This window comes from Chelmon rostratus, chromosome 24 (genome assembly GCF_017976325.1).
Source record: "Chelmon rostratus isolate fCheRos1 chromosome 24, fCheRos1.pri, whole genome shotgun sequence".
NCBI lineage: Eukaryota > Metazoa > Chordata > Actinopteri > Chaetodontiformes > Chaetodontidae > Chelmon > Chelmon rostratus.
The window spans coordinates 14656555-14679690 of record NC_055681.1 but is presented as its reverse complement, the minus strand read 5'-3'; the positions used below and the strand labels follow the sequence as shown (position 1 = coordinate 14679690).

The 23136-nt window shown below is 40.7% G+C and overlaps 2 protein-coding genes across 4 annotated transcripts; one reads left to right on the top strand and one right to left on the bottom strand.

Annotated features, from left to right (window-relative positions):
- The first annotated feature begins 85 nt into the window (after positions 1-85).
- On the top strand, positions 86-10398 carry LOC121627568 (ankyrin repeat domain-containing protein 10-like). Of its 3 annotated transcripts, XR_006008055.1 has the most exons (7): positions 86-337; positions 1017-1169; positions 2027-2118; positions 7570-7802; positions 7879-7953; positions 8065-8505; positions 8644-10398. XR_006008055.1 is itself a non-coding variant. In XM_041966520.1 (6 exons), the coding sequence occupies exons 1-6, from the start codon at positions 140-142 to the stop codon at positions 8445-8447; spliced, it is 1134 nt and encodes a 377-aa protein (XP_041822454.1). In that variant the 5' UTR covers positions 86-139; the 3' UTR covers positions 8448-10398. The 3 variants fall into 3 exon arrangements, 2 of the variants coding, with proteins under 2 accessions (XP_041822454.1, XP_041822455.1); XM_041966520.1 differs by having other exon boundaries at positions 8065-10398; XM_041966521.1 differs by lacking the exon at positions 86-337 and adding an exon at positions 819-916 and having other exon boundaries at positions 8065-10398.
- Positions 10399-11902: 1504 nt separating this feature from the next.
- ccdc14 (coiled-coil domain containing 14) lies at positions 11903-19180 on the bottom strand. Its single transcript, XM_041966364.1, has 11 exons — positions 19036-19180; positions 18196-18251; positions 18002-18077; positions 17492-17564; positions 17047-17154; positions 15209-15790; positions 14576-14699; positions 13869-13945; positions 13497-13640; positions 12835-12937; positions 11903-12624 (listed from the first exon to the last, which is right to left on the bottom strand). Exons 1-11 carry the CDS (start codon positions 19057-19059, stop codon positions 12057-12059), a joined length of 1935 nt encoding a protein of 644 aa, XP_041822298.1. The 5' UTR covers positions 19060-19180; the 3' UTR covers positions 11903-12056.
- Positions 19181-23136: the final 3956 nt, after the last annotated feature.

Sequence of the window (23136 nt, the reverse complement as noted above, 5' to 3'; positions counted from 1 at the left end):
GCCAGTCGCAGCCAAATTCCAGTCCTGGTTTTGTGATTCTCTAACCGGTCAGAGAAGCTTAACTCTTCCTTTGTGCATGAACCTTTTTTAATCTGCTCTGTGGATCCAGGACACATTGAAACACCTTGAAAGTTCACTCATGTCTGTGGGACTACAATCCGATTTACCCAGTGATGAGGTGTTTATCAGCCGTTTTCCCATCCACCGCGCCTGTCGGGATGGAGATATTGACGCTCTGGTGCGGCTGTTACAGCAGCTCTCAGACCAGGCTTATCTGACCGTTGAGGACTCTTGCTACGGATGGACCCCCATGCATTGGGCTGCTCACTACGGACAGGTAACGTTAGGGATTAAATTACTTGCTAGGTTAAAACACATAGCGAGCTAACGCTATTAAAAACCAACGGGTAGAAATGTCAAGGATGTGTTGTATTTTGCGAAGACACTCATCCTGCATAACTTTCTTAATACTTAATTTGAATGCAGTAAACTTGAATCACGGTTTCGCTAAATGTTCACTCACTACCATGAAACATTTCAAAAGGTTTATATTTAATGGAAATAACGCGCTGTTAGTTAAGCCTGCTGAACTAGAAATCTCCGCCGTTTCTCTTATGCGAGTGTTGTATGCGGTACTGTAAGACAGCTGTGTCTCTATGTTACTGTACAATAAAGTTTTCGTGCTCTAAAAAAAAAAAATAATAATCTAGTGGGTTTCCGCATTTTCATTGGTTCCACTGGGGCCAATGGATATGCAGGCGCCAAAACAGCTCTAGGAAAACAGGAAGACTTGATGTCTGTTTTATGACGTGATAATCTTAAGGTTTAGTTGCTAACATGCTAACAGTGTCCTTACCGGGTGGTCCATAGTATGCCATGAAACCAGTATACGACTGCAACCCTAGTCCTTACAGCTGTAAAAATAATTTCAATTTAACTGTATGTAACAGAGACCACCATCCTATTGTAACACTTTCCTTATGAATGGCGTGTGTTCTGTGTTTCTGTGCACACAGCTGGAGTGTGTGATGCAACTGGTGCAGATGGGTTGTGAGGTGAATACGCTGACCAGCCGCTTCAACCAGACACCAACACACACTGCAGCGTTTGGAGGACATCCCCACTGTGTGCTGTGGCTGACTCAGGCTGGAGCTGATGTCAACAGACAGGTCAGTCTTCCAACACCACCCAGCAGCAGCAGTGTAACGTTATGCAATTACTTTTATATGTGTCATATTTGAATCTTATTTTGAATTGAGAGACAAGGTTATTGAATATCTGATAAACACAAGTGTAAATGAATCAATGCATGTCTAGTATATGGAATGGTTAAGTAGAGGTAAGCTTGGTCTGTCTCGGTTTTCCAGGGCAACATCATCAGTCACAATCCCCACTGCACATCTCCTTTTGTGTCTCTGGCAGGGTTTCAATCTATCAAAAGACCAATTCCTTTTTTACTTTTTCCATTTTGTTCCCTTTATTTCAAAGTAAGAATGTACAGTTATCTGAGAAAATAATCAAATTTGTGAAGCAATCCCACACTTAAATGCTTGTGCTTAAATACTTACATTCTTATATCCACTCCAAGGTTTTACAGTAAAATCATCAGTGTTATTATGTTAATTGTCGCTGGTAAAGATGGAGCTATTTTAAGTATTTTATATACTTATTTAAGGAGTTTCATGCAATTTGTATTTGCTCATTAATGGTTTTTAAAAACCATATCCCCCAATAAATGTTGTTGAAGTATAAAGTAACAGTAATATTGAAGTACCTGAAAATTGTGCTTAAGTACTGTACTAGAGTGAATGTGTTTGTGGATAAATATAAATGTAATACCACTGGATAATATTGGATGTCACCTAGAATATATTTTGCCTTTGCTCTTTATGGGTATGGAACATAAAGTTATTATATTTACATGAATTCACTTATATCTGCACACAAACTGACTTACAAGATCCTTGTCTCTGTTCTCAGATTTTCAGTTTTAATAGCCTTCATTTCACCTGTATTGTGTCTGCAGGATTTTGTAGGTGAAGCTCCCATCCACAAGGCAGCTCGGTCAGGTAGCTTGGAGTGTATCCAGGTCCTGTTGATAGCAGGTGCTAAACCACAGTGAGTATCCTGCAGTCTGACCTTTGCGCAGCAACACAGCAGCTCTGTCATGCCGAGTGTGAGGCACAGCAACAACTACAGCTCAAGTTCTCTTTGAGTCACACAGGCCAAATCTTCTCACCTGGTTTGGTAATAATAATGACAACTTCCCTTTCTGTATGTTCTGCATAGTTTGATCAGAATTCTAAAGGTGATAAAACCTGGGTCAGGTCACCAGTCCTATGCATTTCTTTACTTTCTTTTAAATGCTGACCTATATCCGAACATTGTAGATGCTCTGCTGCTGTGGTATATTTTCTGTTGTTGTTAAGTCTCAGTGTATCGCTATTGTCACGTCAGGGGCTGGTTGCACCAACAGGGCTTACACCCTGTCTTAATCAAAGTCGGTTGTAACTTTACGTTGTGGTTGCACCATCTAGGCTTAAGCCGTCTTCTTAATAAGACCAGGCGTAAATCTTATGCCTAATCACGAGCATGTGTAAAGTCAAAATGTTGGCCGATTCTGTAGTAAGGACTTTAAACAACACAGTTGGATCAACATTGTATTGACAATGGCATCTGTCATATATAGACTTTGCAACTACAAGTAGTATTTACTTATTCCACATAGTTGTCTAAAATGAGTCAGAGAGACGAGCAGATGCGCACATGCAGAAGAGAAGCCCCTCCTCGCAGATCGTCATATAAGGCGTCCTTTTAACTACTTTAAAAAGCTCACATAAAAAGCTTTACGTGATAAATTCATGAAGCTATTAGAAGGATCAGCTCTATGTGTGATTAGAAAAGAGCATAGGAGCAGAATCATTTGTTGACCAGCGTGGAGAAATGCGCCCTTCTTTATATGTCCTTTATATTTGGTTTGCAGTGAGCAGACATTTAGCGTGACAGTGGGTGATTGCTAGGCAATAGCCATTGCACGCATCGCGAGGACTGGCACTGGGCGTTGTTAAGACTAGGCTTAGTTTGGTTGGTGCAACCAACATGAAGTCCATTCTAAAGACTGGTCTTAACAAAAACTGACCAAGCAGTTAGGACAAGGCTTAGTAAAGACTAGTTGGTGCAACCCATCCCAGCTGTTTGGGAGGGAACAGGCTGCACTTCTTTACTTTCATCTCTCTCAGTCAGATTTTTTACCAATTTAGTTTAAACCATTTCACAACATGGCGACTCTTAAAGATACATGTCCAGATTTAGTTTGTGTCTTTAAAACCTGAATGGGTCAAAGTAAGAATGTGGAGCTGGGAGGAGATTTGGCGATTTGGAGCAGTGATGAACTCCTCTCCAATGATTTGTAACTTATCCTGAGCTTCTCTATGTGAGAATCATAACTTTCAAGATTGCATTTGATCCATTCTATGATTGTTTCGTTAAGTCTTGTTTTCTCAAGTCAAAAATCAGGTGTGGGCGCAGGTCACTTGTTAACTAAACAAATCATTTTGTTCAATCAAGTGGTATTTCCTTGAATTGAAGTACTGAGATGTAATCTGCCTTAAGGCCTAAACACACTGTGTGATTTTGGGCTGTCCCCAAAAGATGTTAAATTATTGGTTATCGTTAGCCGTACCTCACTGTGAGACACGACCACATGCACTTTTTTTGTGTTTTTGGAGGCCCAAGAGAGTCTGCATCAAAATTCTGACTGACACTACGCCAACATGAAGCCGTCTGAATTTAACACACCATTTTCATGTGAAATGATTTGTGTCCACGTTGGCATTTCCATGTCATTTTTTGTAGAGACCTCTGTCCATAGTGAAACACCTGAATGACTTAAAAACAGCTAAATCTCTTCTTCTTTGCCCTCTTTCAGTTGGCAAACAACAAAACTGCTTCACAACCAACAACTGGTAAGGAGCGGGACAGACGGACGGCTGACCTAATCATTTTTTATGGTTGCGACGTCTGGCAAAATCAGCATAAATGCAGGTTAATGACAACAGCTGTGCTGTATCATCGGTTATATCGCCATTTAAAATGCGTGATCACAGAAAAAGTTAAAGGACAATTTGCTGCCACGCAGCACCTACATGTGACTGAGTAGCTATATGCTCACCTCCGATCAGTGTCCTCCTGCTTTCTGTAATCACATATACTGTGTTTTAATGCCGCCGAATTCACGACAGTTGTTCTCATTCATATATTTTCCTGTTTCTGTTGTCAGACAACTGAACGAGGAAAGAAAAGCTATTTAATTTATTTTGTGGCCTATAAGGACTACATAACAGCTGTCATTCCCAAGCTGCTGTGCTGCAGTGGTAAAGTCATTATTTTATAATCAGTCAACTGACAAAATCTAGATAAATTAAGGTTAAAGGATAACTTTCGTTTTTTTACAACCTGGACCTTATTTGTAGCATTAAATACACCCATTTGCTAACCCAGACAACTTTGGTGGCATCTGGAGTCGTTTTGAAGAAATGAGCCCCAGAGGAGCGGCGTATATCCGTATAATGCGAGTACTCAGGGCATCCATGCGCAGCCTCTATATAACGCATAATCTGCGGCGAAACTCGTTCATATTCCAATATTTTGTTATGATATGCTGGTGCTATTCCCCTCTGAGCCCGTGGTGGCATGTTATCGATATCCGGCGTCTCTAGACAACTACCTCTGACGTGGATGATGTCATTACTGAACGCCGGGCGCTGCGAGCAGCCAGTCACAACACAGCTGAGTCTGCGGTGGTCGGCTACGAATACACAATAACGAACCATAGCTGTGCCAAACTACAGCTAAACTAGCTGACCACCGGCTCATTATAAGGTCCAGGTTGTAAAAAATGAAAGTTATCCTTTAATGACCAAAGCTCTGCTGTGTATTCAGCTATATATTCATTTAAAATGAACAATCATAGGAGAGTGAGAGGCAATTAAAGGTTGTCTTATATGTGACTGCTGCTATGAACCCGTCTACTAACCAACTACTCACAAATGACAGTGGCATACGCTGGCTGATGCCAATGTTGAAAGTGGCTTCAGACATATACATGTAGATACCGAGTTGGTGTGTGTGCTTTAGTATTTATAGTAAAGACCATTTTACAATTGGGTTAAAAAATTAGTGTCAGCACTCTGGCCAAGCTTGTTTTTTGCTGCAGTTTCAAAACATGGGAGCAGAACAGATGGATGATGGGAGTTGAGGATGTGTCTCTCCTCCTATATTTTATCCATCGTAGCGCTGCTGCAGAAATCCTTTGCACAATGTGACATTGCTCAAAATAGATAACTACACTGAAGACAGGTGGAATTATCTTACCCAAGAAATGTAGTGCAATTGATCATTTCCTCCCACATTCCAGGACGTGTTCAGATACTCCAGATGTTTCATTGTGCACTCTCTTCCAAACCAGTTGATTTAAAGGAGATGTAAAATATTTTTTATTTGTGTGTGTTTTATTTTCTTCAACCACTGTGCAGGTAAAAATGCTCTCATGTTATATGATAGAGATAGTGAATGAGAGTGTTGACATTACTGTATACAAAAAGGTTCATGTGTTTCTATTCATGTGTGGCTCAGTGACAAATAGGAGACAGATATGGAAACGTATTGAATTCCAATAGATCTAAGAATTCATAATTGTATAGCTCTATTACAAAATTATCATTCTTAAACATAATGTGCATTTCATCAAATTTCATCCAAATCAAATGATTTAGATTTGGGCACAGAATCAGTGTCACACACAAATACACAGGCGCTTTTCAGCCTCAGGGAACTTCGCAGTCAGCGACAACGGAGAGGGCGTGTTGAAACTTTAAGTGTCCAGTGTTCGATTGTTTCTGACATTTTCATTATTCAGCTCAATATTTCCATTTGTTTTTTTTATGCTGTATTATGAAAAGAGGGGATAACCATGAGACACCCTGCACGTCCTGATGTTCTACAGCTGTTGAATTTGAACACGATTTTGAGTAATGCAAGAAAGAGGGAACAGTCTGCCACATGTGCATCAGCGAGCATCTTACAGGTGTTCAAACTGGCAAGAAAGCCCTGATGATAGTAGCCATATCTAGACCTACATACGTAGCTTACAACTAAGCTTACTGGGCATGTCTCAGAAGTCACTACAGATGCTCCAGGAAGCTCAGCCTCAGCTGGAAGATTGTTGTGCCGTAGAGGAGGGAAAGAAGCAGAGTAGATAGTGACATTGAGGAATCGATCAAAGCATGTCAGGAGCTGAATAAAGTGAAATGCTTCACTAAAACTGAACATCATGATCTGATGTTGATGCTTGTTAATACAGGTTTTCTGCACACTTCTTCAGACTCAGAATTCTCACATGTTCTGATGTTCATGTGCTGAAGAGTGATGGAAAGCGTGAACTCAGAAGTCTGTCTACTAGCTTTTTCTGAGCTTTCATCTGCATCTCACTATGTTCAGCAGCTAATGGAGCTGGCTCAGATGTTGTCTGGAGTGTTATGAGCATTAACACACTCACAATTTGGAATACTTGGACATGTAGGCTGCCGAGGCCGGGGATCGAACCGCCGACCGCTCTACCTGCAGTACCTGCCACAGAGCCACATCTCACGTGATAACGTCTGACCTATTGCCATGACAACTGAACAAAACTTAATCCACTGTTGAAGACCATATGCCCAAAACAGACCAGATGTGGTTGAAAGCTCAGGAAAAGCTAGTGAACTGACCTTAAATTTTTTTTTGGTAATCATACTAATCCTGAAGTCAAGAGGGATGCTCAAAATAGGAATGGAAGATACCAGTGAAAAAGTGTAGGAGCTCAAATAATAAAAACCTCAAATAATATCGGCCAACACAGCCCATATCAGCTTGTTATAGATATATCAAAGCTGTGTGTATGTCAGCAGATAACCTTATAATATGGACAGTCATGTTTCAGCTGTTAACAGTGAAAATCCTTCTGTGGTAACATTCACTGAGAACTGAAGGTTAGGACACAACTTGGGCTCTTCACTGTACGGCTTTTCACTTTGGCTCTGGTTGAGGTTGTGGTTGAGGGCTCCAGTTAAGAACTATGTCACACTTTCAACAACACAGGGATGTCTAGAAATAACTAAACCTCACTTACGAGTTTGATATTCCTTCTCTATTCAGGGTTATCCTCAGAAACACAGAAAGCATTGCACTGTGAGCATTCAGAGATTACTAACGAGAGCCCCAGTGATCATCACGTGTTGGTATTTCACTAAAAGTTGGCCTCTGATGCCAAATGAGCAATTAAACCTGAGAGCTTGAATACTCTGTGTAGGCCTGCATTAGAATTTACATGCTGTTTCTTTCTTGTTTCTTGTTTCTTTCATTTTGTCTGGTATTGAAAGAAAGAAATAATATCTAAATTAGATCATTTTAGAGGCGAGTTGGGAGGCATTTCATTTTATGTAAATGAGGTAGAACTAGGATTATGTAACATTTCAGGTAACAGGACTGGACAGGAAGCAGGTTGTCTCACCCTGTGCTCTTCTTGTTCAGTTTAAGGAATGCCAGTGGGCAGACAGCAGCAGACCTGGCCCACACTCATGGCTTCCATGACTGTTTCTCCTACATCTCCAAAACCCAGAAGCACCTGCTGCAGCTCAATGGACTCCACGTGAACGGAGTGCAGAATGGAAACAGCGCCCTGTGTGGTCAGGACCTGACCAGTAGAAAGAGGCTGCTGACCGGCGTGGACACTGGTCACATGAAGAAAGCCAGGAGAGCTGATAGTAAGACATCACTCATAGTAAGAAAATCAAATACAGATTAACAACCCCTGTGCTAACAAGTCTGTTCTGTAAACAGAAGAAGATGTGCTGATGCAGATGCAGAGCAGTGAAGGTGAGGAGTTGGAGAGCATGAACGTGGAGCTCAACTCAGGTGGGACACAAGCTTTTTTGCAGATTAAACAAAGTGTTATGTGGAGATCACAATGTTGAATGATCTGCCTATGAAGAGATTAACTTTAAAACTTTTTTTTTATAAAAGCAGATTTCACCAAAGCCACCACCAATGGTCTTCATCACTCACTGCCTTGCGCTGACCCGGAGCCACCCAAAGGCCTCTCCTCACCGTCCTCCCCTCCGGCCAGTCAGCAGGCAGCGGCTCCTGCTCAGCGCTCGTTCGCTGACATGTGTGGCTCGCTGCATCTGACGGGCAGCCCCAGCAGCTGCGTGTCCCACCGGCCGGCCTGGTGGGGGCCGATGGGAGCAGACTACGGGGACTTCCTGCATTACGGACACTACCATGGCTTTGGAGACACGGCGGAGGAGCTGAGTGACAGCAGCTGCCTCGACTGCAGCAGCAGCATCCAAGCTGAGCACCGATACAAGCCGGCTGTGGCCAGCACCATCCACCTCTACCACGGTTCATAAAGACAGAGGGTAGCACTTCACAGCCAGGCTCCTGGAGACAGGGGAGGATTAACCGCTGGTATGCTTTAAGAACAATCTGGCATTTCGGGAAATAATTATTTGCTGCTAAACACAGATTTACTACCATAGACATCCAGGAGATGTTTAATCTAGCTTAATGACATATTCCCAACCCAAATCTATATCTATCTCACAGCCTTTATCAGCGGATGGAGCTGGCTGGAGGTCAGGGAGGCCATCCACACCTCTATCCCATATTGGATCATCTAGCCAGGCTTCACTGAAAGAGAAATCATGCCAAGTTACAGTTGGAAGGCATCTTCATGTCATGGTTGTAAACAATAAATGGGATGGCTTTGTAGCTGTTAGAAGGTATCATTTTTTACTTTAAATAGAGCTAGGCCAGGGGTCGGCAACCCGCAGCTTCTGATCCACATGCGGCTCTTTTATCCCTCTGAAGCGGCTCCCTGTGGCTTCTGCAAATAATTAATGATTATTTAATTAAAATGTGTTTTATTCTAGTTTGTTTGTTTTTGAAACAAACATTGCGCACGCCTCACGGACGACAGCTTACGACCCTGTGTAAAGATGAAGGTGACGGCATACACCCCTGCTGTGCAGACGCTGGCTCTTTGAGCGGTAAAGGTTGCCGTCCTCTGAGCTAGGCAGTTTAGCCCTGTTTGAAGTCTTTGTGCTAAGTTAGGCTAAACACACTCCAGCCCTACAGCCCTAATATCTCCATACTGAAAGTGCTACTATTGATATGAAACTAATATCGATCTAATCTGACTCTGAGTAGCACAGCAAAATTTTCTTAAAATGTCAGACTGCTCCTAAAAAGGCTGCAGTATTTTAGTTTTATTTCGAATGAAGATCAGTTTTGGGACTCGTTGGCTCTGAAAGTAATGTGTTGATAGGTTTGCTGGCTGGACTTGAATTCTTCACTCACCAGTCAGCCAGAAACATCCCAGCTAGTCATTGTAAAAGAACGTTTTTCCAGCTTACATACTGTATAATGTTCTGTTACATCCTCGAACGTCTGGGGTGAACTCCTAATCTCCATACATCCTCACTGATGACGGGTGTAAAGAGACACTTACAGAGACACTCACATTATTTCCTGCAAAGTACGTATTTCTGTATTTACAACACTGATCTTTCTGTTAATTGACTGCTACTGCTGGCTGGTGTGCATTATTAAGGGCTGTCAGGTTGTGTAATGTGGTGTTTTGTGTGTGGACAGCAGTTGAAATGTTTGTTGGTGGAGGCTTTCCTCTCTGAATGTGGCCTGATCTACCATCCTCCTGTAGGGAGGAGCAAATGCACTGACACCCAAAATGCCATGTTAGCCTTGATCTACCAAAGGGAATATATTATGGATTTCTGTTTTTGTTGCTTTTAGTTTGAAATAATTAGTTTTAGAGCAGATGAGGGTTGTTATTCAGAGCTGTACTGTAATCTTATAGAGCATTTTTACCAGCTTTTTGGACTGTTGGGACTTGTACAACCCTGATTCCAAAAAAAGTTGCAGCGCTGAGTGAATAAAAACTGAATGTGCAGTATCATTCACTGTCAATCATGATGCTATCACCTGCTATCAATGATGCCTGTGGAATGTTCCAAACAGGTGCTTTGAATGATTTTGATGAGGTAAAAGATTCAATATATTGTAGTGGTTTCAATTGAGTATATTTGACAAGAATTAGCAAACTATCACATTCTGTTTTATGTTTCACACAGCGTAAAACTGTTGGATGAACTGGAATCTGAGTTGTCGTCAGTGTGCTGAAGACATGCTGCCTCTTTTTGTAAACGCTGTCAGCAGTGTGGGAATGTACACTGTGTGCCAAAAACTGACTTGGACCAGCCAGGCCCTGCTGGCTTGGACATCTGTTTTTATACTTGTTCTGGTTTTGCTCCTTTTCCTATTAAAACATGTTCTGCAGTTTTGTAAAAATTGTACAAAGTGATGAGTCTTTTTTTTTTTGTTTAAATCAAACCATTTTTACTATTTCCAAAGACACCAAATATGTCAGTGGAACATTTCCATATGATGGAATGATGCCACCAGAAGAAACGTGGTGTCTCGGGGTAGAATGTTTCAGTATAAACATATAGCTTCGTACATGTGATGGACAGCTTCTCACCACAAAGTCCATGGGAAACTGTTCTGATCCATCTTGACAAAACAGGTCTAGAATGGACTTTCCATAATACACTCAGTTGGCAGTTTGTTAGGTACACCTAGCTAAAACTAATGTCATCCACTGCAACAGTCCTGCAGTAAATCGTCAGTGAAACTGTTTTAGAGAGCTGTTGTCCTGTGTTAACTGCACGTTTGACATCTCCTCAAAGTGGTTCTATGATACTGAGGTCAGGAGACTGTGATGGCCTTTCCATGACCTTCACTTTTTTTCAACGGTAGCCGCTGAAGGGTCGACTTTTTGTTTTGGATCATTGTCATGTTAGAGAGTCCAAGTGCATCTCATAAGCAACTTCTGTGCTGCTGAATGCAAATTGTCCTCCAGTGTTTTCTGATAACATGCTGCATTCATCTTTCCATCAATTCAGACTAAATTCATTATGCTGCTACAGCCCCCCCCCCAAAAAAAAAAAAACAGCAGAGATCCACCTTCATGCTTTACAGTGGGGATGGTGTACTTTTCATTATAGGCCTTGGTTACTCCTTGTTGAGTGCAGCCCTGGATGAAATGTGCAGGGGTCTCTCAAGATATATATATATATATATATATATATATATGTATATAAATGTATATATACATATATATATGTGTGTGTGTATACATAATGTATATATATATATATACATTATATACATATATATATATATATATATAGAGAGAGAGAAACAATATGGTATGTGTATACAGTCATGCTCCTGGCAAACGTGTGAAATATTGGACATTTTTTGGAAAATATGTCTGATCATGCAGAAAACATATTTTGTTTCCAATATTTCCTTTCATTTCATTGAAAGCAACATATCTGTGAAGTAATTAAATACAAAAAAAAACTTCTGCACAAAAATCCATTGTTCTGTATGTCAACATACTTCAGAAACAAACTTTATTCCATTTATCTGTGTTTTATTGGGGTTGAGGCAGCAATCTCTAGACAAATACAGTAAAATCACAAGTATGCATGACAGGAAGCCAACCCTTTCACACAAACATTTAGTTACTAATTTTAGTGACCCAGTCACCATTTTAATACCAAGAGTGGAGGAACTTCTTAAGTTTTGTTGTAATCTTCCTTTTTCCCCTTATTCTTGCACAGATCCACTTTAAGTAGTCTTTGTGTGTTGCAGTTGAATGTGTTAATGTAGTGCTGCATGAATTCTGAATTTCAGCAAAAGAGAAAAAGTAAAAAGTAAAGTAAAAAAAAAAACATCCAGGAGCAGTGGGAACAAACCAGGCTAGTAATTAGCCTGTCCTATCTCAATTGCAAGTAAAGCCATCACAACCCAAAACAAAGTTTAAAAAATGCTTTATTCCAGTCAAAATATCACTTATTACATAATGAAAATGGCAATAGGCACACATATATTACAACACAGCTTATATAAAAGCTGGAAAGTGGAGTGGAGTATCACCTCCCTAGATCCAGTTTAATAGTTTTCTGCAGACTGGCTATGCTAGCATCCAGAGCTGATAGGCCATCTCTAAACGCTGCCTCGTCCCTGGTGTCAAAGGTCGACCCTGACCTTGTACTCCAATCAGACCACACGGACTCCACGTCACACTGGGACAGTGTGGAGTTCAGCAGTCGCCCTTGCTCCTTCTCCAGCCGTTGCCATGACGACTGGTCTTTATCCAAACACTGTGACTGGTCAGGAAGAGGGTTTTGCTGATGGGCTGAAGTCTCCGCAGGTTTGTCACCCTGCTGCGCTCTGACATCAGGATGTGATAATGTGTCGCTCGGCTGGACTGAGGTCAGTTTCTTGTGCTCTAGTACGTTTCCTTCTCTTTCTGCAGCCACACACACATGCTGAGTGTGTGTGGGCTCCGGCTGACCCAGAGACATCAGGTACTGGGTGATGCGGTCAGTGGGTTGCTCTGTCGGATCCCGTCTGTGCTGCTGTTGGTCAAACTGAGTGTCTGACACTGAGCTGTCAACCACTGTAGGACAATCTGATGAATTCCAACTCTGGAGAGTCCTGAAAGGGACAGAGAAGAAGAGAAATGAGTGATCTTAACGGTGAATTTCTCACAATGAGGTCCTAGCCTCACATTTCCTCAATAGAGAGCATTGTTGTGGTTAAGTAGCTCTCAGAATTTTCAGCACTAATATTTTGCATTACTCACATCAAGGCTTTAGCACTTTTATTCTCTCTTATCCCCCCTCCATACATAACAGAAACACCTACCTCTTAAGACGCCCAATCTCTTCCAGCCTTTGCTGGGCGAGTAAAGCCAACTGATTCTTCTCTGTCTCACTGTCCAGCAGCCTGATTCTAGTGGTCTCCAAGTCTACACAGACAGACAGACACACAGGTATGAAGTCATTTACAGACCTGTCCACAACACACACTACTTTATTTAATGTCTATCATAAATCAGTATACTCTATTATCATTTTCATTTTGGTTGGTTATTTTTATAACTCTGTTACTTGTCATTGTAGTTTCAGATGTTGTATTTGTTGTTAGTGTCAGGTCTAGTTATCACATCTGTAAAATGCTCTAATCACTACATATTTTCATCTTTCTTCAATGAGCAAAGTGAAAGAACCTGAATGAAAATGTTTGCTTATTGTTATTGAAATCAGCTGATATATTATTAGCAGCTTTTTTTAACAAACTTCGAGCCTGATTCCTAAAAAGTTGGAACACTGTGTAAAACGTCAATCAAAACAGAATGCAGTCATATGAAAATGAGCTGTGAACAACGGTTTTAAAGTGTTCCTGACTCCACGTAATAACATCGTTCATACAACCGTGTGCTTCACAAAGTGGTGAACCTCGCCCTGTGAGGAGTAATTACAGCAGCAGACTGTATGTTGCATGATCACAGATCTCAGTAATCTGACCTTTCTTGATAAGTGCATTCTTTGCCTCTCTGTCTCTGAGCTGGCTCTGAGTGTCCTGAAGGGCTTTCTGCAGTCCGGTAAGGTCATCCTGGAGTTCCTGCATTCGGGACTGAGCTGTAGTGAGCTCCTCCTGCAGAGTCAGCACTGTGAAAAGACAAAGGTTTAAAATGATTCATATCCCTTTAGTCCTGAATGTGAACAGAGGGTGAAAGGCACACATACACCTACATGTATTTGGTGGATTCATGATATCAACGAAAGAGTGAGAAGCAATAAACAGGCAAATAAAAGTGTATGAAGCAGCTACACTCTGTGCAACGTCATACCCTCATTCTGCTCAGCCCTGCGCGCGCGCGCGCACAAACATTTTACCTTCAGAGTCACAAAGTGTATGTTGCCTCTCTGCCTCCTCGCTCTCCTTCAACTGCTGGTGCAGAATCCTCACACGCCTGGGGGAGACACACACACACACACACACACACACACACACACACACACACACACACACACACGGTTAGTGCAGACTTGTCAACTCGTTCTAAGTGTATGAAGTATAAAAAAATGTTACTGTAACCAATTTCTGTGGGGGAGGGGGATTCAATTTTCCCTAACCAATCACTAGAGGCCAACGCATCTGCCTGAATCTAACATCATTTTATGTCAACACTGATGCATCGCCATGCCAACTGGTTTTCCCATGGCTTTGTAAGAGTGAAGCAGAGCTGAGCAGATGTTGGATGAAGAACAGCCTCGACAGGAGCGTATACCTGGTCTACATTGGTCACCATTGTTATTACTCCTCCTTGGTTCCAGCACACAGCTCGACAATGCTCGACAACAGCACGAAACGATGTTAGTCTCACCCGAGGTGCTCAATGGCTAATCGTTAGTCTCACCCGCGGCGTTCAATGGATCATCCGCTTTTTCAGACGAGAAACCGCTGTTTCACATTATGATGCCAGGTGAATCAGTCAGGTCGGTGGAGTGGGCGTATTAATCTGGGCCCAGGCAACACATATGGAGTAATGACAAATATCTGATAATGAGGGTCAGTGTGTGTGTGTTTGTGTGTGTGTTACCTGTGGAGCTGAGAGTTCTGGCTGTGCAGGTCTGGTTCAGTCTGGATGTTTGAGCTACCGACATTCATCAGTGGTGAGGACACAGTCTGCTCCAGAATACTCAGCAACCGCTCTGCTACACTGCCTGCACACAGACACACAGACACACAGACACAAGGACTACACTAATCAACATGTTCCACAGGAGAGGTATGTCTGGACGTCACTGCCCAAGCAGAGTCAAAAAGAGAGCAACACTGTGCAAATCCACAATACAAGCTTTCCACGGCACTTTTTCTGCAGACTTCCTCTCTTAATACAAACTTCAATGCCATAATTATAACAAATATTTTTTATGTATACACCAAATTCCTGTTCCAGCCTGTACGAGTCTCATGTTTTACCTGTAAGAGTCAATGCCATTCATGCTTTGTTCATCCTTCCACACAGTCAGAGAAAGTAAAACCAGAATCACTGACCGTGTGTCTGGCAGATGTCTGTGAGGGCCCAATCTACAATCAGGATTGTGAACACTTGGACTTGCAACAAATTCATGCAACACTGAAAAGCGAGTGTACCTACTCTGCTTTGCCTGGGTGGAAAGACAGTGAGAACAGCCACAGGACAGATACTGTGTTCATAGACTCAGCTTACCTTGCCCATTGATCAGAACCTTGAGTTCTCCCAGCAGATACTGAACAGTCTTCATGTTCTCTTCTCTCTCCGCCCTGCAGTCCTCCCTGCTGGGTGTGTCCTGAGGTCCATCAAGCTGTCCAGGCTCTAGCTGCATGTTTGACATTTTCAAGGTGCAGCTGTGTGTGTGTGAGTGTTTCTGTCTGACAGCTGGGTGTATGTCTGTAGCAGTGCTTTGGTTATTGATGTCTCTCACAGGGACGAAGTCCTCCTCACACTCTGCCTTACGGTGTATGTGTGGGGCTTCAGAAGCAAGATGGCAGTCAGTCTTGGGGAGAGGCATCCGGCCTGAGTGAGGGGAGGGGTGGGGTGGAGGGATGGAGGTCTGGGATGGTGGGATGGTGAGCTGGGACTGAGGTGGAGGGGTGGTGGAGGAGAGTGTTTGGCTGTGAGAAAGAGGCTGCAGCAGGTTTTGAGGTTGTTTCTGAGGTGGATGGAGCTTAACTCCCGAGTGTGCAGCTGGAACAGCAGACTGAGGTGTTGATCTTGGAGTTGTCCTTCCTGGTCCACACTGGACTGACTGACACCTCTTCTGGTCTGGAGCTGGAGATGAAGGGGGAAATTAGGCAGTTGTAATCTCACTGAACACCATCACTGATGATTGAGCAAGCACATACACCTTTAAATTTTTTACTGCACCCACCTTGTCCCACAACCACTATCAATCCTGCCTGTAAGACTGATGTCTGCATTATTGACTGACTCTCTGTGACTCCCAGGATAGAACAGGGACTAGTGTTCATGTGAAGGTACTAACTGACAGCTGATGTAAACGGTATGACACAAATCAGAAGCTGAGAGTGAGTCTGGCACCAAAATGTGTAGAAACGGCCGTATTAATCACAACATCTAACATAAGCTGATGAGCAGTCGTTAAGGAACTTTGCTTAAATAAAATGCAGTCTGAAATGGGCAAAGCTGACATTTAAATCATCAGATATGTGATTGATTGAAGACAGCCATTTGGAGTGTGAGCACACTATTGGACAAACAGGATCTGTCCAGCCGGCAGTGTTGGAAGACACTTTGAGAAAAACTGCAGGTCTTTACAACAGAAAAGGCTGAGCTGTACAACTACAACTTTGTGTGGGACATAATATCTATGGCAGAGGGAGTTTGGGGGATGTGATGCCAAGCAGAGCTGGCTGGCTGGCTGTTGCGGACTTGTGGTTGAACACAAGCACAGGTGCTGAAGTGCCGGCAAAATGACCTCTGCAGGTTGAAAGAATAAGTGACTATCTCTGTTAGAGCTGAATGAATTTCTACTGGTTCGACTGAATTTCGGTATTTGTTGCATTGCTTAGTTGTAGTGATGGCGTATGAAACTGAAGCTCTGAAGCTTGTTTCACACTTGTAAAACTCACTGTGTTAGAGCGTGACTGATGACATACAAAGCTTATTGATTTAGTGTTACAAATTGCATGATAACTACAACATATATTACAGCAGTTCTGATCACAATAATTACAGATTTAATAAATAACAAGTGGGACTGTAGTGCTTCAACTCCAATCCTGAGGGGCTATTATACATTTTCAAACCAGCAGATGTCACTCTACTGCTTAGTTTGAAGCCCTGAAGCTTCTTTTTTTTTCTCTCAGCAGAAAAAGAAAGTTCCAGTGCTTCAGGCTTCATTCCCCAATCACTATTTTGGTGATATTGTGATTTTTTACTCTGTGTACATCAGAGATGATAATGAAAGTGAGTCTTGGACTGGTTGCATCACCCTGGATCATTTGAAGCTGTGTGAAGTCCTTCTCACAATGTCAAATGCTCCAAACTAAGCCTCACACACCTACCTGCCAGTGTAGGCAGTTTCTTGATGGTCTTCTGCCTCAGTGAAGCAGATGGTCTTGATTTGGCTGCTCCGCCACCCTTCACTGCTCTAGGAAAGCTTGGCGAGGCTTCTTCATGTGTGTCATTGTGATAGAATAAGATATAAATCATATGAGACTGTCAAAGTAACAACATCAATTGTATCAATTCATGTATTATTATTTCAACTCATCAATTAAGCATTTAGTCTGTTTGTCAAGCCAACGGTCTAAGCCTGAAAGATAAAAATGATATAGAATAGATATAAAACAAAGAAAAGCAGCAAATCTTAAGAATGGAGATGCAGGAAACAGAGGATGCTTGGTGTTTTTGCAGCTGATCAGCTGATCAACTTGGTATTTCAGGATTACTTGTAACAAACAACTAGCTGTTCTTTTGATGGCCATCATGTTAGGAAACTCATCAAACCTGCTTTCTCAGCCTGAAGGATGCCACTGAGCAAGGCAGCACACCGGTCCAGACCCTTATGGAGAGAAGTGACCTGAGAAGATAGAACACAGCCGTGAGCATTATACTGAACAGACACTTTGACCCAGACACTGACCAAATATGATGTCTGAGCCTGATTTTCAAGGCTCCATTTATTTTGGATAGTGAGTGAATGAATGATAGATATACTGTGTATATATAGAAGTATGCAAGCTATGAAACTTTCATGGAAAGCTGTTATGTTAGGCCTGACCTCTTCAAAGAATGTCAATCAGATTGTATAATCTGTGATGCTGTGTGAGAATTTCTGTCAAGCCTTTTCAAAAATCAGTTATTCCTGTAACACACCATCAGTGTCACTCCACTGAATGCCCCTTTGTTTCACATGTTGCGTTCTTCTGTGTTGTGTACTGCACCTGTGTTCATCTGCATCATTATTCCGCTCAAAATCTCCTCTCATATCTTTTGTACTGATGGTAAAGACACTACCTGGTCTTCAGAATCTGTACTGTACAGAGAGTAGGCTGGCTCGGGGCTTGCTGCTGGTCTTGGATTTGAAGTCACTCTAAAACACGTTAGAGGAACACAGCACAGCATGAGTCAGGAGAGTGCTAACAGGAATTTATTGTTTAAAAGTGTACAGCAAAGGGTTAAAAAAAGCAAATAAAGGCTGTTGTACTCACCGTCTCCTGGCCAGTTGCACTTTGGCTCTTCCTGTCAGCCTCCCTGATGTCACCACCTGCCAGTCAACCAACACACATATTTCTTTCATAGGGCTGTAGTGCTGACACATCTGAAAATGCTTAATTCTTTGTCAGTAAGATAGTCCATGTCATTACTAGTGCTGTGGCATGAATATACTAATTTAGGAAATGACATTTTGTATTAGTTACCCTACATCCTGGAACTGATGATGAATTCTTAAATCCCCAAATGTCTCTGAGAACTTCCTAAACTACTTGAATAGTGTCTGTGCTGCATATTATGCCACTAGTATGGATATATTAGCATTTGTCTAAAAATGTCCAATGGACATTTATAATATTCATAAACTGGATCAACTATTTTACAGACACAGTATTTATTTTATTCCATACCAGGCTGTGGGGAGTAAGCACCTGATAGAAAGCTAATTATTGAGGAGGTTACAGCCTTTACGTAAACCCTACATCCCAATCTGAACTGGCATTTCTATCAGTATTACGCACTAACAATCAGCCAATTCATGATCTTCTTAGTACAAATCTAGACACAAGAATACAAAATGTGCAAATTACCAAGTTAGGTTCAATGTGAGACTTCAGCTGAGCACCGTCACGCAGTCAGTAAATCCACCGCTAACACAGCTGCTGTGTCGCATGTATCCACGCAAACAGCAGCGTAGCAGCATGTCATCCATATTCAAAACAGTACAAGATCTCTCCTAATGTCCTTGTGAAGCAACTCCTACAGATGAAATGCCGATGACGACCAGCTAATGTGGTTAGTTACAGTTATTGTGTCACGTCTGACTTCGGTCTTACCTTGCTTTTTGCTGTTCCTTTCATGGTTAATGACTAAGTTATCAGAATCCAACCGAAATCTGCTTTGTCTATGTTGTCAAACAGTGGAAGCTTTCTGGACTTCAGCTTGATTTGAACTGTTTTCTTCATGCACGGATTTCTTTCACTTCTACTGGTTCCGGTCGAAACACAATTTGAAACGGGAAATGTGTCGCAGCTGACCAATCAAAATAATAAAACAAGCGCCCCGCCCAAGGTGGGCGGGGCTACAAGAACAGGAAGAACTATCTTTTTTTTATTATTATTATTATTACAATACAATTGGAACATAAAGACATACATTCTCTTGTAAGGATTTGAACATTTAGTGCAAAAAACATGTTGCCAAAACGGAAGGAAAAAAAAGAAAAGAAAAGGGATGGGGGTTTCTGATGCAAGGAACAACCAGAAAAAAAACACAGTAACACATCATTACAAGATGATTACACATCATCAAAGACAAATAAATAAAATAGCAAGGTCTTTGAATCAAAAAAGCAAGAATTCTGATATATCTCTACAGATCTTTCTAGCTATTTTGCTGGAGTGCAGTTTTTTAAGGGACAGAAAAAACAGCTTAAAGTCATTAATAAACCAGAGAAAGGAGGGTTTGCTATTTCTCCACTTCGCACAGTGAATATGATATTTACCCATTAAAATGATTAGATTTATCATATCAGAGATATTTGCATTTAAATTATCTACATAAAGGAGTATGTGAGAAGATTCAAAATCTGGGACATCACTTATTCTAAGTGATAGCCAATTTTTTATTTCTAACCAGAAACTTCTGGACACAGAGCAAGAGAAAAACATATGCTCTAAAGTTTCATCTGCTGAATTACAGAAGGTACACAGGTCAACTTCAAACTTAAATCTGTTTTTTAAAAATTCTGCAACCGGGTAGACCTTGTGGAGTATCTGAAAGTGGGTTTCTTTAATCTTTGGGGAGATGGGCCACTTAATGTACTTAGAGTGTGCTTTTTCCATCATAGGCACAGTCACCTTATCAGACACTTGAGCAGTAATTCCTCTGTTATAATCATAGAATATTATAGATTTCAGAGCACCGCTAATCACTTTGTTATTACATTTTTTATCACTTAAGTTGCAATCATTAATCATCAATTTTGGTAGTACCGGTTCCACATTCGAGTAGTATAGTAGTAATAGTAGGACATTCTGTATTAATTGAATCAGCGGTAAGGGAATTGCTTTACATATTTGATTATATTCTCTTTGAGTACAATTTATATCATATTTTTCTAACCAAGCCCTGTAGTCCAGAAGTCTTCCATCAGAATCCATTACATCCTTTACAAACAAAATACCTGTCTCATACCAATCTCTTTTGAAAATCAATTTCCTATTTATGGCGATTACTCTGTTATTCCATATAATAGATCCATGAGGGGAGAAATTATGAGTAAATACCATTTTCCCAAATTGTAGAATTTGCTTGTGGAAATTAGAAAGCTTAACAGGAACCTTGTATACATCAAAATCACATTTTAAAAGGAAATCAAGCCCTCCCATTTTTTGAAAAACAGATCTAGGAATGTGAAACCACATGGATTGTAACAAATATGCTTTCAACCACTTAATCTTAAGAGTTCCAACCATTAAATCAAAATCTAAGGCCCTGACACCCACATTCTCATAATCTTTGACTAACTGTGATCTTTTAATATAATGGGTTTTATTTTTCCATAAAAACTGGAAAATAATAGAATTGGCTTTTTTAATATTGTTCGAAGAGACATACAGGGAGTGACATGGATAAATTAGTTTAGATATACCCTCTGCTTTTGACAACATGACTCTACCAAAGATTGTAAGATCCCTGGTTAACCAGCGGCTTAAAGATCTCTTCATGTCTATTAAGCGATTAGCTATATTTACATCTTCTCTTCTGATAACATTTTTGGATATCAGTATTCCAAGATACTTTACTTCATATGAAACTTTAATTGAAGCAATGCTAGAATTTGCACATGCGTGAATAGGAAGTAGCTCACATTTTTTAATATTTAGGGATAGCCCTGAAGCTTTAGAAAACATAGAAATATTATCAAGGGCCTTCTCAACCATGCACTTGTTTTTTAAAAAGATGGCTGTGTCATCCGCAAATTGACTAATTTTAAATTCCTTATCGTTGATGCTACTATTTCACGATTATTTTTGATGAGCATTGCTAACAGATGAGTGGTCAAAATAAACAATTTCGGAGAGATAGGGCAGCCTTGCCTAATCCCGCGTAGCACCCTGAACCTCGGGGTCATTCCAGGGTTCAAGGAAACAGAACTATAAATGTCAGTATAAAACATCTTAACAATGTTACAAAAATTTTATCCGAAACCTATAAAGTGCAACGCTTCCAGTAAAAAGCAATGTTCAACAGTATCAAAAGCCTTATAGAAATCCAAAAATAGCACCAAACTATCATTATCAATAAGGTCTCTATAATCAAGCATATCTAATATTAGCCTGGTATGATTATGTATACTTCTACCTTTTATAAAGGCTGATTGACATTCATCTACTATTTGCTTTAAACCCTCATTTAATCGGTTTGCATAAACATGTGCCAATAATTTGTAGTCGTTGCACAATAGGGTTATTGGTCTCCAATTGCCCAATGAAAGAACGTCTTTGTTGGGTTTGGGGATTAAAGAGATAAGACCCTGTTTAATTGAGGGAGAAAGATTATTGGATGAAATGCATTCTACAAAGGCACTGTAGAGCAACTCTCTTATGTCTTTCCAAAAAAATTTATAAAATTCTACGGTTAGACCATCAAGTCCTGGTGACTTTCCATTTGACATCTGCGACACTGCTTTGTCAAGCTCTTCAATTTCAAGCTTATCCTCCATATATCTTTTAAAATCATCATCTAATACCTTATTATGCTCTCTAATGTTATTTAAAAACTGAAAACAGTTTTCTTTAGAAAAATTAGATTTATACAAATTACTATGAAAATTTGGGATTTCCTCATTTATGTGGTCCTGATCTTCATTAATAACATCGTTAATAAGCAACCTATGAATTTTTTTCTTTGTCTGTCGCTGCTTTTCCAAATTAAAGAAGTACAATGAATTTTTTTCCCCTTCCTCAATCCAACGAGCTCTCGATCGAATGAATGCTCCCCTTGCCTTTTCTAAATACAAATTATCAAGTTGGGATTGGAGACTGTTCAATTTAGAATGTTCCTCCATTGTTAAATCTGTTCGACAGCATAATTTGTTGATTTCCTGCATAATGTTTTCTTGCTTCTGTTTTTTAGCTTTAGAGGACACTTTACTTATCTTGAGTGCCACCTGCCTAGTTTTAAATTTAAACCACTCCCATTTACTAGAAGCAGACATTTCAAGTCCTACAATTTCTTCAGTGAGCTGTTTGATTTCTCTACAAAAATCTGTATTTTCCAAAAGAGTATTATTAAATTTCCAGATAGAGTTTTGAAGAAAACCATTTTTTGATAAGGAGAGACACAGCGAAACGACACAGTGATCAGTTAAAGGTGAATCTGAGATTTCACACTTAGAAACATCATTAGATTATATGAGATTAGCCAATAATCTATTCTTGAGCATTGGCCATTATTAGAAGCATTAAACCAAGTATACTGTGTAGTAGGATTTTTCATTCTCCAGTAATCAGTCAATGTAGTTTTTGTGACAAAATCAATTATAGTATCATTATAATCATGAAATTGACCCTTAGACGGAAGACGATCCAACCAAAGATCTGGTGCCAAATTAAAATCACCTCCCACTATTACCTTGTCAGTTGCATACGATACTTTCCATTCCTCTAATAGTTTACTCAGGGCTAGAAGGAATCCTTTGTCTTGTACAATTCGGTTATATCCATACACACATACCAAAACATAATTTATACCATTAATCTCAAAAGCCACCATTAGCCAGTGTCCCTTTAAATCACTTTTATGATCAATTACCCTTCCATAACACCTGTTAAACAAAATCATAACTCCAGCAGAATGTGATGTACCATGACTAAAGAAAATGGAGTCTCCCCATTGTAGTTTCCAAAATTTTGTATCTGCCTCAAGGGAAT